This window comes from Rhipicephalus microplus, chromosome 10 (assembly GCF_043290135.1).
Source record: "Rhipicephalus microplus isolate Deutch F79 chromosome 10, USDA_Rmic, whole genome shotgun sequence".
In the NCBI taxonomy this organism is placed as follows: Eukaryota; Metazoa; Arthropoda; class Arachnida; order Ixodida; family Ixodidae; genus Rhipicephalus; species Rhipicephalus microplus.
This window is the reverse complement of record NC_134709.1, coordinates 1,312,611-1,327,352: the sequence shown is the minus strand read 5'-3', so window position 1 is coordinate 1,327,352 and position 14,742 is coordinate 1,312,611. Positions and strand designations below refer to the sequence as shown.

Sequence of the window (14,742 nt, the reverse complement as noted above, 5' to 3'; positions counted from 1 at the left end):
CCTCCTCTTTATTCGAACATACCCAAACTCAGTCCACTCATCCTGCCTCAACTCCACTACCCTTCTTCTTCATTTTTACGTTGGCGCCGCGTACGATTTCCAACATCCTCTGCCCTGATGTTCCCGATTTTCGAAGAAAGAGGAGGTGGACGATGGGCTTTATCCCTCTCTCAACAAAAGTAATTTGTATATTTAAACAAATAGCTTTCAGATAACTTTTTATGCGACGCCATTTCTGTGCTGCGCAGGAGCCACTTCTGTGTGGGACTGGCTGCTGTAACGCATAACTGAGCTGGTCCGAATTGGTGTCCGAATTATTGGTCGGCGACTGTATCATAAAGAAAAATAAGCAGGTCTGTGATTACTGATTACTGTATAAAAACATGTGTACTTGAATGTGTGAGAAGATGTATGTACCGTAAAATTCCGAGCAAGCGCCCAAACCCGAGCAAGCGCCCTCCCCTCCTTCTTGTTTAGGGAATTTGAATTTGCCGCCCACTTCTGAGAAAGTGCCCCCTATAAAAACTGGCGCCCTTGCTCCGTCTTTAGCCATTGCTGGATTTAGCCATAGCCGTTAGGCTTGGAGTGTGTGCGATGTGTTAACGTAGCCAGTCGGTATTTTTTCGTTGTTCCTTGTGGTCGGCTTTGCTGCACGATGCCGTCGATGCGTTCTTACACTGTTACGAAGAAAGTTGAGGTGGTTCAGTGGCATCGCCAAGGTGGCAGCAATGTGCACGCGACCTCGCAACACTTCAACATCGATCGCAGGAGGATTCGTGAGTGAGACAGCAAGTATATAGCTTGCTGCAACAAAAATTCGGCAAGTCGAAGTCACAGCGCAAGCTGAGCAACAGTGCTCCCTTATTAAGCGAAGAAGTCGACGATGCCCTCTTTGAGTTTTTTCAATGTGAGCGCAGTGCCGGGTGCGCTGTTAGCAACAGGTTGCTTGCAGAAGAGGCTGTGCAGGTAGCCAGGAGCCTGCAGCTCGAAAACTTCGTAGCGTCGGACCATTATATTGCCAGATGGAAGAAGCGTTTCGGCATCTCCATGCGACAGGCAACGAATGAAAGCCAAAAGACGCCGGATGACTACGCAAAAGCCACATGTGCCTTTTCGGTTGTCCGTGAACGAGTTGCGATTGATGCACAACTACATGCCTTTCAATATGGCCAACACGGACCAGACAATGGTCCGCATGGAGTGCCCGTCATCTCGAACAAACATCATCGGGAAAGTTCTGTCCGGATCGCCAATGCTGGATGTGCAAGGTGAGGATTCACAGTCGCGCTCGCTGCTTGTGCGTCAGGCCACAAACTTCCGCCCTTCGTTATTTTGAAGGAGCCGAGCGGCAGGATTTCAACGAAAGCTTTCACGAAAATCCGTGTACCAGGTGGGTTTCTATTTATTTATTTTTTTTTCTTGTTAGTGGGGGTAGCAAGATCATGCTATGTTGTTATTTTTTTCTTATAGTGAACGTCCATGTGACAGCATCAAAGAACGGGCGGAGGACATCCGAAAAAATCCAGGAGTGGCTGTCACAGGTGTGGGGTCCAAACACCAGACATTAGGCGGTTGTTGGTATCAGACCATGCTCCTATTCACGAAACGCAGGCAGGAAAGAATGCCGTGAAGGAGCGAGATAGACATTGCATATGTGCCGGCTGAATGCACCTATTGCAGCCAGCCAACGTGTACTGGAACCGGTTCTTCAAAGCCAGCCTTCGAAGGATCTGAGAGGAATTCATGCGCAGAGCAGAAAGAACTCCGAAAGGAAATCTACGGGAACTGTCGCGTCAGGACGTACTGAATTTTGTGGACGCAGCATGGATGCTGTACCAGAGGCGAGCATTATTCAGAGTTTCAAGAACTGCAAATCATTGAATGCACTGGACGAATCTGAGCAGGGCCTTCTACACAGCTGGTTGTCTGACGTTGGCCACATTCGTCCACAACGTCCCGAGGAACTGCCGGCTGCTACAGTCTGTTGTTTGACACCGACTCTGACGAGTCCTTTGATGGATTTGAAAGTGAATACCCAATAAAGGTTTTGTTCACTCTGTACATCGTTGTAAGAAGCCATTATCATTGTTTAGAAAAAAAAAAAAAACGACCGGCCGCAGTCTTGAATTCTGCAGCATTTCTGTGTAAGCGCCCCTTTCCTTCACCTCGGTCATTATCACCATCTCCGAGTGGGGGGGGGGGGGGGGGGCGCTTGCTTGGAATTTTACGGTAATACTTGAACATGTCATCGTTTGTCTATGAGAATTCAACATACATACTGTTGATGGCTTAGATTTGATTGTAGTTCAAAAAGCTAAGCCCAATAATGTTGAGCTTGTGGTGTGAGGCCTTTCTGCTTGTGGGCTTCCTTTTGCTGGATGTCAAACCAAATGTGTGTGTGTGTGTCACGGTGGTTATGGTGCTTCACTGCAGGGATCGAATCCCAGCTGTGCATTTCTAATGTCGCCAACAATGGTCTGTGTGCTTTGATTTAGGTAAAGAACCTCAGGTTGTAGGAATTTCCGGAGCCCTGCACTACGGCATCTCTCATAATCGTATCGTAGTTTTGGGACATTAACCCTGTCATTTATTATTTTCTGTGTGTTGACATACAATCACCAATATTAGGTGTTGTGTTTATTACTTTTTTTATCCACAGTTTGGTTGCAGAGTCTTCAACTGGGATGAAGCTTGCTGGCAGTGCACTTGGAAAACGAGGTAGGGTGACTGCATTGACAATTTTCAGGACATGCTTTAAGGCATTCTGTTGCAGAAATTTTCAGTGCTAATTTTCTTGTGTCAAATGAGAGACTAAGCCTTGAAGGGCTAAGAAAATGTCCTGCTAATTGTTAGTGCACACTAAAAAAAGTATTTACAGTGCGTTTATGAAACGAGGTAGGGTGACTGCATTGACAATTTTCAGGACATGCTTTAAGGCACCCTGTCGCAGAAATTTTCAGGGCTAATTTTCTTGTGTCAAATGAGAGACTAAGCCTTCAAGGGCTAAGAAAATGTCCTGATAAGTGTTAGTGCACACTAACGAAAGTATTGACAGTGTGTTTATGAAACTAGTTTTGGTTCCTACTGTACCCTGACGTCACTACAAGGTATGAATTTATTCAAGTGGACACATGAAGAAAGTCGGGACGCCAAAGCATGACTTTTTTCTTGTGTTTGAATGCCTTGTTTTTTAGAGCAAACACGTATCAACTAGCTCAGCTCTCTTCTAAGCTTCTTGTTGTGTGCTCTGGAAAGATATAGACGTTTCCACAGCTGGTCCACACCGTGGCTCTGTTTGTGACACGCAAGTGGCCATTTTGAAAGCTTTAGGGCCTGATGTCACCACAGCTAGCCATACTGCTGCGTGAAGTTGCCAGAATTCGTACTGTGGCCTGACGTCAAGCTAGTGACACTGTCGGTATGTGCGCCATGAAAAAGTTGGCTTTATTATCACAACAAAATATCTTACCAGTATTTGTCAACCTCACACTTGCTCACAGCCATTTCTATATACAATAGATTTGCAGGGGTGCAACAGCTACATCAATTGCACTGATTTGATACAGTTCCCCATTCTTGCGCATAGCTGCGCCAAAACCATGAAGTTCGCTTAAGTTCCCAGCCAGCTAAAATGCTGCCAACCAGCCTTAAAGTTTTCTCAGTTGCGCTAATTTCAGCGAGAAACGGCGGCCACGTTAGCTATCTGGTTGCAGTTTGCGTTAATTAGTCCAAGCGCTCAGACCTTAACCCTAAACCACGGTGTAAGATATATCCCCATTAGGTCAGGGCACTTGGCACTTTCGCGATCAATTAGATAAGGTATCAAAGCGGCGCGCCATCGGTCCGCTCACTACTGCGGATACCTATCAGAGGGCGACACATCTTGAAAACAAAAAAGCGTTCCTGTAACCACCAACTCTTCGCGGGAAATATGTACTTCCTAGTCGGCAAACATGGCTATGGCATGTTATCAACTAAAACTTGAAGTATATGCCGCGTTTCCTGCGCGCGAACAGATCAAGTCACGTCACACGTGAGACATGAGCGCCATCTGGTAGTTTCTTTTCGAAAAACAGCGCGTTGCCGTGCACGCCCGTCTCAGAGGTGATAAGCTGTAAAACGCGAGGCGACGAGTAGGTGCTACCACCATCTCGTCTTAGCAAAGTGTTGGAAACTCTCCCCGTTCCGTGCAAGTCTTGCATGGTAAGCACAGCGTGATAAGCGCTACGGTCCTTAAAATTACTTATGTATGCGTTTTCTAGTAAGAGATGCATATGCATAATATATGCTTGTTGTTATGGTGCCCCAGACATGCGCAATAATTGCTTTTTAATTGACAATTGCTAAGCATGAACGCTCAACCTTGAGCAACATTGGTGGTCGCTGTGGATGGGGTCGGCCGTTTCAAGTTCACGATGCCGGTAAGAGTGGACAAACAGACAAATGTACAGACAGGCAGACAGACAGACAGACAGACAGACAGACAGACCGAAATTTTTGCGTCGAAGGTCCCCAAGAAAGTCTATCGTCTTTAAAAAAGAAAGAAAGAGAGGGGGCGGGGGGGGGGGGGGGGCTTATCAATGTTTTACGACTTGTTCTAACTCATGCAGAATGCTGCTTAATCCACCTTCGCCGCAGTACAGAGGTGCCCTGCGGAAAAGCGCGATTGATTTTGAAAGGGCTGTTAGCGTTAATCACAGGACTCGGCACATTTTGTTCAACTACTCATGCTTGTATATGGCGCATAATTGTGAGTACTAGTACAATAGATGATGTCTGAAAAAGTTACTGACAATTATTTGGTGCAGTGTAGGACATTTTTGATGCCCTGATACAAATGTGCCAGTTCTTATTTTTTCGCCACCCCTACAAATCTGAATTTCAAGCTTGCCAGCTTGGCATATCCAGATGTGAATTCGCAGAGTCAGACGCGGCAAATGTTAATGTGGAAGTTATCATTACTTACTCAGTGAGGAGGTTCGTATCACAAATTTTATTGAAATAGCAGTGCTCTTACACACACGATTTAGAGCATTTTGAATGATTTGTGAGTGAGTGAGTGAAACAACTTTATTCGGTCCACAATAGACGCGAGTAAACTCAGCGTCACCTGGCTAGGCCCACTCGGGGACCATCAGGTTAAACCTGACGGCCCTCGCGCGGGCCCTCTGGACGGCCAGGATTTGAGAGGTCTGGTCCTGGGCCTTAATGAGTCGCTTCATTTCCTCTTGGGTGAAAGGGGGACCGGCAGAGGCGCAGCCCCACAGTGTTTCCAAGCCCGGACTGCCCTGTGTGAATGATTTGTGCATAATTTTTTTCTAAATGTAAGACTTCTTGTTCATATTGCTTCAAATTTGTTTTTTTGCGATAAAAATGAATGTTTTGTTTTCCCTAACCTGCTCCTAATTTGGATTTCGTGTTCCAATAGCAACATTTTACTGCTCTAAAAATTGCTCTAAATTCTATTTTGGCTGTTGCACTCCTGAATTTTTCAGCAGTGTCAACCCATTAGAAATGCACATACAAGGGAAGCGCAGGTCCTCTATGAAATGAAGCAAGCACTCAGTAATCTGGGGCAAAAAGATGTGTAACATAGTTACTTTTCTAATTATTTGGGTGAAGAATATTGTGAGCGGGAGTTTGAAACAGAAAGAGGAACATGCCAGCGTTGTGACATGGTTATCAAGCTCACAAACTACACCACAACTAATTCCAAGGTGTTGTCATTCAATATTAACAAGTAAACATGCGCTTTCATTCATTGTTAAACATAATTTTGTTGCACAATATAATTAGTGATATTTTCAGCTCCTCTTCGTGTACTCGGGAGTCATAACGAAATTGAACCTGCCATAAAAATTAGCGGAACCCTGTTCCTACATTTTTCAGCAGACTGGATAGGAAAAACCTAACAGCCGAGAAAACGCAAGAGTGAGGAAAGCTGCGAAAATGAATGAGAGCACAGGCACTTTGACTACAAACAATTTATTTCGGGAAAGTGAGCCTAAGACTTAAAATATTTGGAGATAGTTGACTGCCACTTCTTTCGCTCGCTGGTAAGCACCACCCATTTCTCAATAATTTGGAAGGCCGCATTGCTTTCAGTGTCGTTATGGTGAGGGGCATACCAGCAAAGGTAGTCCAGGGCCACGACGGCTTCTCCAAAGTTAAGATCGGCCAACTCCACTGTCAACTCTTCAAAATCGTGTGGCTCGTACTCGACATCGTCATCGATGTCCCTATCTTCAGTTGCGATCGAGTTTGCAAGGATCTCTGCGATTGTCTGGCACTCCGACGTCACGACAGCAGCATCCACAGCGTAGTCCTTGTACGTCGTACCCATGGCACCCAGTGCATTCATCGCCTCATTGAGCTTCTGCTCACAAGAGGCTGCTTCCGATTGTTGAGCTTCGATGGCAGGGTCCCCTTCGCTGTCCATACTGAAATCACACCTCGCAAAGCAGTGCTTTACAGTTGACGCGCTCACTGCACTCCGTGCTGATACGACATAACGCATGGCGTCAAGTACAGAAGTTGTTGTAGCCTGCTGTGCTCGATCAACACGCGCGAGACAGCACATATTGATGCTTTTTCTGTATGAATGCTTCACGCATTTTATGACCCCTGCATCGAACGGCTGCAAGTGACTTGTCGTATTTGGTGGAAAAAAACAAAACAAGATCTCTCGGGTGGGCAGCAAAATTGCACTGTGAACCCATCTTATTATCGAAGCATCAAAGAAACTCTTCAAACAAAGTGCACGTCATCCAGGCACGACTGTTACTTCTGTAGTGGCATAACAGCAGGTGTATGTTTGTCCAGCACCATGGGTTTTTACACTTGTCGATCTCCCTTATTGCAGCGAAGGAGTACCGTCAACTAGTCTTTTCTGCATTTGCCTCCTTGGCATGCTTCGCCTTTCGGGCTTAACAATTTCGATGGCTGCACACAAAAGAAGAGGCCTGTTTCGTCAGCGTTGCAAATGTCATGAGGCTCGTACTTCTCAATTAAAGCAGATAATCTGGACTTCCAATCATCGGCTGTTTCCGCGTTCATACTTGCTTTTTCTCTGTTTAACCGTTTTACAATGAAAGCTGTTATGAGATCAGAACACGGGTAACGCACAGCGCGGTAGTTGTCCACTGCTGTCGCCGGTGTCGGTAACCAGTATCAAAAGAAAAAAAAAATTCCCGCTGCATGCCAGCCCAGTATTATACCACTGAGCTATGCCAGGGCTTGAAACTTGTTTCTAAATTGGCCTTAGGCAGGCCTGATGTCGGGAAAGGGGTCTTGTTAATATGAGTAAGAAAGCATTTTTGAACATGAAAGGAACAGCCAGGCATCACACGATGTAAATTGGGAACGAGTGGGTTGTCTAATACGCTAACCTATTAGAAAACTTGTTCTTTATCACCTGTTAACTGTGGCACATACCCACTTTTGGCATAATTCATTGTCGTCAGCCACTGCACAAGAAATTGCACAAAATCCTAACAAGTGTGTAGCTGATACCACACTTCTCCAAAGAATGACGAAGGATAGCATAGTGAATGCTGGCCTACTACACAAAAATTATGATTATGGTGTAGTGATCACTGAGCAGTGTGCTTGTAGCAGTTACCCAAAGATTGTTTAGAAAAAGCTGTGAAAAGCCCCTCTTCTAGCTTTCACTGTGACAGTCAGTTTCGCTGTGCTTGTCAATTGCTTTAAGTACGTCCAAGTTTTCCTCAAGGGAAAACGCTTTCGACTTATGCGATGCCATTATTGCCCCTCGCTCGAGCAACCGGGCCCTTTGTCCCGGTGTCTCCGTGCCCACGGAGACGTGCTTGCAGCACCCCTGTGTAGTACTTCTCGCCTGTGGCGTGGATAAGCCCATTTGCTTTTCCGCCGCACTTTTGCAACGGGCTCTGTACAGCGTTTTGGTGTTGCCGCAGACAATAAAGTGTTGCCACCTTGAGCAGTACCGTATTCTCGCCATAGCAACGGTTAACACGTGCCCTCAAGCTTGCTAAGACCGGACCCATGCTAGTGGCTGTACTCCTTCAGGATATGTGTACACTACACTGGTGCCCAACGTGGGCCAGTTACACTGGCGCCCAATGCGGTATCAAAAGCTCAAAGCTTTTGACTGTTCTTAGCGAGTCAGTTAGCCTGTGTGATTCAGGCTCATTTCAACATCTCTGCTTCGCGGGATTTTGGTTCACTGCTCCTTTTAGCGGATGCCGCATTACACTAGGAGGCCATTGCCTCTATTGACGGGAACCCTTCGGCATTCATCCGTGTCGCCATCCCCTATTGCAGTGAAGACATGAGGCGCCTATCCGCTTATTTGAAGATGGTGCATCGTTTCGAAATGGCCCTCTTGCCCTACCCGATTGGTACGCACAAGCGCCTCCGACTGCTAATGTGCCCTTCAGCATGCATGTCAGTTCGTCTGCAAAGTGCTCGCCAACATGTCGGAGCGCAGGCTTTGGCCCTCGCCGACTTTTGTCCGCTGTCAGCCGTGCAACCGACACTTCGAACGCACGCTGAGCAGGTGTCCCGCCGCGGTGGTCTAGTGGCTAAGGTACTCGGCTGCTGACCTGCAGGGCGCGGGTTCGAATCCCGGCTGCGGCGGCTGCATTTCCAATGGAGGCGAAGATGTTGTAGGCCCGTGTGCTCAGATTTGGGTGCACGTTAAAGAACCCCAGGTGGTCTAAATTTCCGGAGCCCTCCACTACGGCGTCTCTCATAATCATATAGTGGTTTTGGGACGTTAAACCCCACATATCAATCAATCAATCAGCACGCTGAGCAGGTGCCTGAATATTCGTCGGTAGCCGCTCCAAGTGGGCATTATGTTCGATAGCAGGCAAATACCACAAGCAGCCTCTTTTGCTTTGGGAGTGGCGCGCAAGGCGGTGGTCCGTTTGAAACCGCCACTCTGATCGAGCTGGGAGACTGCTCACCTTCGCTCCACCGCGCCGACGGCTTCTTGCGAAGCCGGTTCGACGATGCAGACGTAGCTGCAAAACGTGGTGCAGATAATCCAAGCACTCTCTGGGGGGCGTGCGAATGTTTTCGGCTAGTCCGAAAAGCGGTCACACCGCTGTTATGTTGGGTGTGCCAACTTACAGCGGATACGGTGATCAGCTCACTGCCTGAGATTACCTCGACCCTCTGTCCCGTTATCAGAGAGCAATGGGTTTGGATGATCGGGTGGTGTTCAAACGCGTTGTTCCAGCTGCGCTGACTGACACGGCGGCGAGATGGTATCGGCTTACCGGTTACCGTGCAGCAACCCTCGAAGAGTTCCGCACAAGCTTTTTGCGCAAATTCCTACCCCCTGACTACGAATGTTGGATGCGGCTAGAGCTCAAGCTCTGTACACAAGCTCCTGATGAGTCTTTACAGGAGTATGTATGCGCGATGGATGAACTTTACTCTATCGCTGAGCCCCGAGCCTAGAACGAGGAGCGCATCGAACGGGTGGTATGGCAGGCACATTCGCATTTTTCGGCATACCTGCGCGACGGTTGCTTCGGCGATTCGGAGGAGTTAGCCACCGAGACGAAGCGCATTCAAGGCCCCGCCGCGGTAATCTAGTGACTAAAGTACTCGGCTGCTGACCCCCAGGTTGCGGGTTCGAATCCCGGCTGCGGCGGCTGCATTTGCGATGGAGGCGGAAATGTTGTAGGCCCGTGTGCTCAGGTTTGGGTGCACGTTAAAGAACCCCAGGTGGTCGAAATCTCCGGAGCCCTCCACTATGGCGTCTCTCATAATCATATGGTGGTTTTGGGACGTTAAACCACACATATCAATCAATCGAAGCGCATTCAAGGCGACCTTCACGCTGCGTGTGCCTATCGCCCGCCGCCGCCAGCCAGCGATGCCCTTGAGCTGCGCTGCGCTTGGAGAGGGGCCATGACCCTTCCCCAATGGCAACAGCCTCTCGACGCCGCCTTTACGGTTACCACCGGCTACGCGTGGGAGTTGAGCGATCGCGCTCTCGATCCCTATACCATGAAAGGCGGGCAGCCTGCGCTGCTCCCCTTGAAACCTTCACACAGGGACGCTTACCAACCCAACGTAATGTGGGAGGTGACGCTCACAGAAACGTATCCTGCGATAACGTAGCGAGACGATTACGACAGCTAGTGGCAACTCTGTCTGGGAAAATAGACCGTGATAGAGTGCGCTGCTACCGCTGCCATGAACGAGGGCGCATAGCAAAGAAGTGCACCGGATTCAGGCCCCCTGCAAGGCAGGGAAACGGGTTTGCGGGTTGTTCGTGAAGGTATGAGGGACCGAACTTTTGCTTATTCCCTCTGCGTGCAGGGCAAGCACTTTTCTTGCTGATGCGTACGTGCTGTTCATTCTGGTCAATATTGCCGGCTGTGCGTTTTCGGCGTTGCTGGACACGGGCGCTAGCGCCTCATTGTTCGGCGAACAGGTGTTGTCCCACTTGTAGAAGCACTGAGTGCGCTTGCGGGACAGCGGAACGACATTCACCCTAGCGAAAGGCGTGGCCCATTCGGCAGGCGCTGCAAGGTTGACTGTCAGATCAGATGGGGAGACCGAATGAGACGCTGCCTTCTTGTTCATCTTCCAGGGCTTAATGTTCCAGTGATTCTCTGTCGGGACTTTTTCCCTAAACCCGGGATTGTTGTGGACATTGCGAATGGCGGCTATCGTGATGGCCTTTATTGCCAGCTCAAGCTGTTCATCAGCCCACCGGCGCTTACCGTTGCCTTTGCCGCAGAAGCGTCGGAAACGTGCCCTGCGCAGAGTTCAGGGCCAAGCCGCTGCTCAATGCATTCGTCCTCTTACAGCCTCCTTCGGGAGCGAGAAGCACGGCACAAGCCGAGTCGTGTGCCAACTTCGGGGTCATACCCTGGCGTTCCGCGCCCTTCAGCTCGAAACCCCTGTTTGGATCGACAGACACGACACGAAGAGGCACTAGATCCTTTGGTCGCCTGCGCGACTCAGTTTGATGATACACAGAAGGCTCGTCTGTCGACACTGTTACGTGGGTACGATGAGCTCTTCACCGATCAACCAGGCTGCACCGATTTTGTGAGCCACGTGATCGAAACTGGCGACATACTTTCTTTGAAGTTTAACCCCAGGCCCGTCAGTCTTGCCAAAAGCAGATTATCGACGGGTTGCTAGATGACATGCATGTGGCTGGCATTATTTGTCGCTTGTCTACCTCCTGGGTGTCTCCAATTGTTTTGGTGCCTAAGAAAGATGGCAGTCATCGCCTGTGCCCAGGCGGGTTCGTCGGGCTAGGTTGCGATGCATCATGCAGGAACATTCTCACAGTTGCGACATAAGAGCAGTGATCGCAATACGTGGGATTCTATGAGAGCTATGCCGGTAGCGATGAAAGACAACGTAACAGACGAGAAAACGCAGCAGTTAAGAACGTAACTGCGAGTTTCCACTGTAATTGGTTATATCCAAAAATTTGTTATAAACACATACTTATATTTGAAGCATTGTATGGCTAAAGTGTTGTTCTTTTACTTTGTTTTAACTTATATTTCGTTATATTTATGTTTGTTGCATGGTTTGAGTGTATTTGAGTGAAATTTATATATTATAATTATAAAAATTTAAGAAATGCAAAAATTAATTATGTAGATTGCTGATTTTTTTCGAGCTTTGTAAAAGTTGTGCGCTTTTTTGGGGCATTTTGGGGGGGGGGGGGGGGGGACTCTGTTTGATAGCTCTGTAGCATGTGGCAACTTTGGCTGTAACCAATACCTCTTTTGTGGGCACGTTGTGTGAAGGAGAGATAAAACATTGGCTCACAATCAGCCAACCCACCTTTAATATTATCCTGAGCGCTATAGACACTGGTAAGCATCCCAATACACACCCACCCAGAATTTGGCATCGGATTATATGAACCCTGGGTCACATGGGACTGGCGAGAAACTAGGCAGTGAATAGGGTAGCTCAAGGGTATCTGAGCCGAGCTCCTTCCAACTCCGTCCCTGTGGAACCATTTCCCATCTCTTCAGCCATTATACTGCGACTCTTCAGCCATTATAAACCATTACAGATGAGTTAGGCAAGCTTATTCCCTACAGCGCCAGACTCTAAATAAAGAGGAATCGGTCAGCTGGAGGCAAACTCAAACTGGCACGTTTCTAAATTTGCACACCCTAAGTAAAATGCATCCCTCGGCATACTCTCGTCACTGCCCATGATGCTCAGCTAAAGCCACCTTGTACCACGTCACGGGGGAGCTATTACAGCCTTAGCGCCAATACAGACACCACAGCAAAGCAATGGAAATGGCTGCTGGCCAGCGAGAACCTGGAAGATCAGCCGAGTCTGATCGAGCCGGCCCGCCGAGCAGCTGCTGCAAGCGAAGCCCTAAACTAAGGCCCCTCCCCTCACCGCATGCCAAGAACCTCCCCGGAGCTTCTCTGGAAAAAATGTCCAATAAATAAATAAATAAGGTTCACCACCACCACCAGGCACATGAGGGCCAATATACCATGTGTAAATTCGCTGGACGCCACTTCACTTTGTTCGCGACGATGGGGCAGCGTCTTCTTCATGAAACTATGATGTGGCTGTCGCTATGAATTGCATGAGTGCCCTTAATATTTGGCTGTCCCTGTTTACCGTACAAAGCTTTGCCACGATCACTCACCGTGTCGAGTAACCTTACACCGTGGTTGTGGGTCCTTTACTTGTAACAAGTGAGCCTATTGTGATTTGTATGCAGGTGTGATGGCTGAAGCTGTTGGACAAGCAGCAGCGGAAGAGCTCTGCCAGGAACTGAAACACAATGTTTGTGTTGACAAACATCTCCAAGATCAGGTATGGTAATGATCCGATTTCGGTGGATGAGAACTAAATGTGCTGTTTCTTGGGTGAAATGCACTCTGAAAAGCATAGTTCTTGTGAACGAATTGCGTTGCTATGCTTAGGTCATGTGGTTGGGTCATTTGTTGTTTACAATTAATATTATCATCATGACTTCTACGATCCAAGCAACTCTGCATATTTATCTGTACAGGGTTTCTGGGCTTCTGTACATACAACTGAAATTTGCCGATTTTTTAATCAGGCTATCGAGTCTTTTGTGCTACTACTTGGTTCGAAATGGCCATTAGACACTTCATAACATCATGAGTGTTCTAATGATAGAATCATACACTTTATTCTTGATGAAATATAATGTAATGTAAAAAAATATGCTTCATAGTATCAAAGCCTAAGGCTCTTCCTAAGATAAAACAGGCAAAAAGAGCATACTTAAAATATAAATTTTGCAATTATTGTTTTTTTTGTTGGTAACTTCCATCATTTATATATTGAAAAATTATAAAGTTGTTTTAATATAGTGTTCTTTTTATTCCCAATCTCCTGTACAAGCGATCAAGCCACTCGAAATGAAGGCATATTGTCACGTACGGCTCGTACGTGAGGTTGACAGACGATGAAGGTACAAGAAAACAACATAGTTTATTCGGAGCGAACTTGTGCTCCCTCAACGAAAAGCAAATACAGTGCAACGGCACCGCCCCAAGCCTAGCAAGCGCCCATCTACCCAAAAGAAGAAATCGAATCTTTTCACTGCCCGCAGCTCATTTAGCGAGCCCACCTATCATTTATCGCGAAATTCGATAAGATGTGCAGGTCACAATTTATGGCAAACAGTCCTTATCACTTGACAACCCATCCAAGGATACACACGTGACACTATCCCTCCTGAAAAAAAAAAAACAGCATTGCCTCGATGCAAGTAGATAATAAAGCACATTCACAAGAAAAAAAAATAAATGGGCAGTGCAAACAAACGCCAGACCTGCGCGGTAGGCACAGCACAGTCACAGCGAAAGCTAGAAGAGCGACCTTTCAGAGCCTTTTCAATACACTCATTGGGTAACTACTGCAAGTACACTTGCTTGGTACCCACTAGGGCATTAATAATAAACTTTTGGGTAGTAGGCCGGCATTCACTATGCTATTTTTCGTCATTCTTCTGAGAAGCGTGGTATTCGCTAAACTATTGCGAGGAATTTCGTGCCAGTTGTTCATTCAGTGGCTGAGGACGATGGGAATTATGCCTGAAGTTATGCGTCACAGTTAATAGCGGGACAAAAACAAACTTTTGTGATGGGTTGGAGCATTGGACGACCCACTCGTTACGCTATTTTTATTGTGTGACTCCCATGGTTGTTTTTTCGCTGTTGTAAAACACTTTATAAGTCGTATCAACGCAATTGCTTTTTCAACATCAAGCCTACATAAGGCAAGTTTGACAACAAGTCCCAAGCACCGGTGTAGCTCTGTGGTAGAATACTGGGCTGGCACCCAGCGGACCAAGGTTCGAGCCCCACTGTGCCATCGGTGCTAGGTCATGCCTGCTTAAGGCAAGTTTGACAACAAGGTACAAGCTACGGCGTAACTCATTGGTAGAATATTGGGCTGGCACCCAGTGGACCTGGGTTCAAGCCCCACCGTGTCATTAGTGCAAGTTTTTTTTTGTAATTTCGTGCGATGTGGTTACGGACACCTGCTGCGGCAGCGGACAATAACAACTGTGCGTGACCCATAAAGTGATCTCGTAACAGCTTTTGCTGTAGAAGAAACGCACTAAAAAATGAATTCAGACTAGTGCTTGCGGACACGAGCATAAGGTTCCTCACAGAGATTTGGCACACAAATAAATCGGTTCTCTACCGTACGTAAAAAGGCTTCAGTCGCACAACCTGAACTACCTCAAGTCGCGAACAA

General features: G+C 47.4%; 2 protein-coding genes across 7 annotated transcripts in view; both read left to right on the top strand.

Moving 5' to 3' along the window:
• Rtca (RNA 3'-terminal phosphate cyclase) overlaps positions 1 to 14,742 on the top strand; it is a 116,034-nt gene that overhangs the window by 66,468 nt on the left and 34,824 nt on the right. For all 6 annotated transcript variants that reach the window (XM_075874847.1, XM_075874848.1, XM_075874846.1 and 3 more), the window contains exons 8-9: positions 2,660 to 2,718; positions 12,725 to 12,819. In XM_075874847.1, the coding sequence (XP_075730962.1) occupies positions 2,660 to 2,718; positions 12,725 to 12,819 (154 nt within the window). The remainder of the gene's footprint in view (positions 1 to 2,659; positions 2,719 to 12,724; positions 12,820 to 14,742) is intronic.
• LOC119167672 (uncharacterized) lies at positions 1,150 to 2,638 on the top strand. The gene is made up of 3 exons (XM_075874849.1): positions 1,150 to 1,268; positions 1,339 to 1,390; positions 1,471 to 2,638. Exons 1-3 carry the CDS (start codon positions 1,154 to 1,156, stop codon positions 1,628 to 1,630), a joined length of 327 nt encoding a protein of 108 aa, XP_075730964.1. The 5' UTR covers positions 1,150 to 1,153; the 3' UTR covers positions 1,631 to 2,638.

What these genes read in the sequence shown, in the direction of transcription:
- LOC119167672 (XM_075874849.1), top strand. Translation starts at nt 1,154, where the DNA reads ATGCCTTTCAATATGGCCAACACGGACCAGACAATGGTCCGCATGGAG. An exon ending in GCCAATGCTGGATGTGCAAG is followed by an intron (nt 1,269 to 1,338) that starts GTGAGGATTCAC and finishes GTTATTTTGAAG; the next exon opens with GAGCCGAGCGGCAGGATTTC. An exon ending in CACGAAAATCCGTGTACCAG is followed by an intron (nt 1,391 to 1,470) that starts GTGGGTTTCTAT and finishes TTTTTCTTATAG; the next exon opens with TGAACGTCCATGTGACAGCA.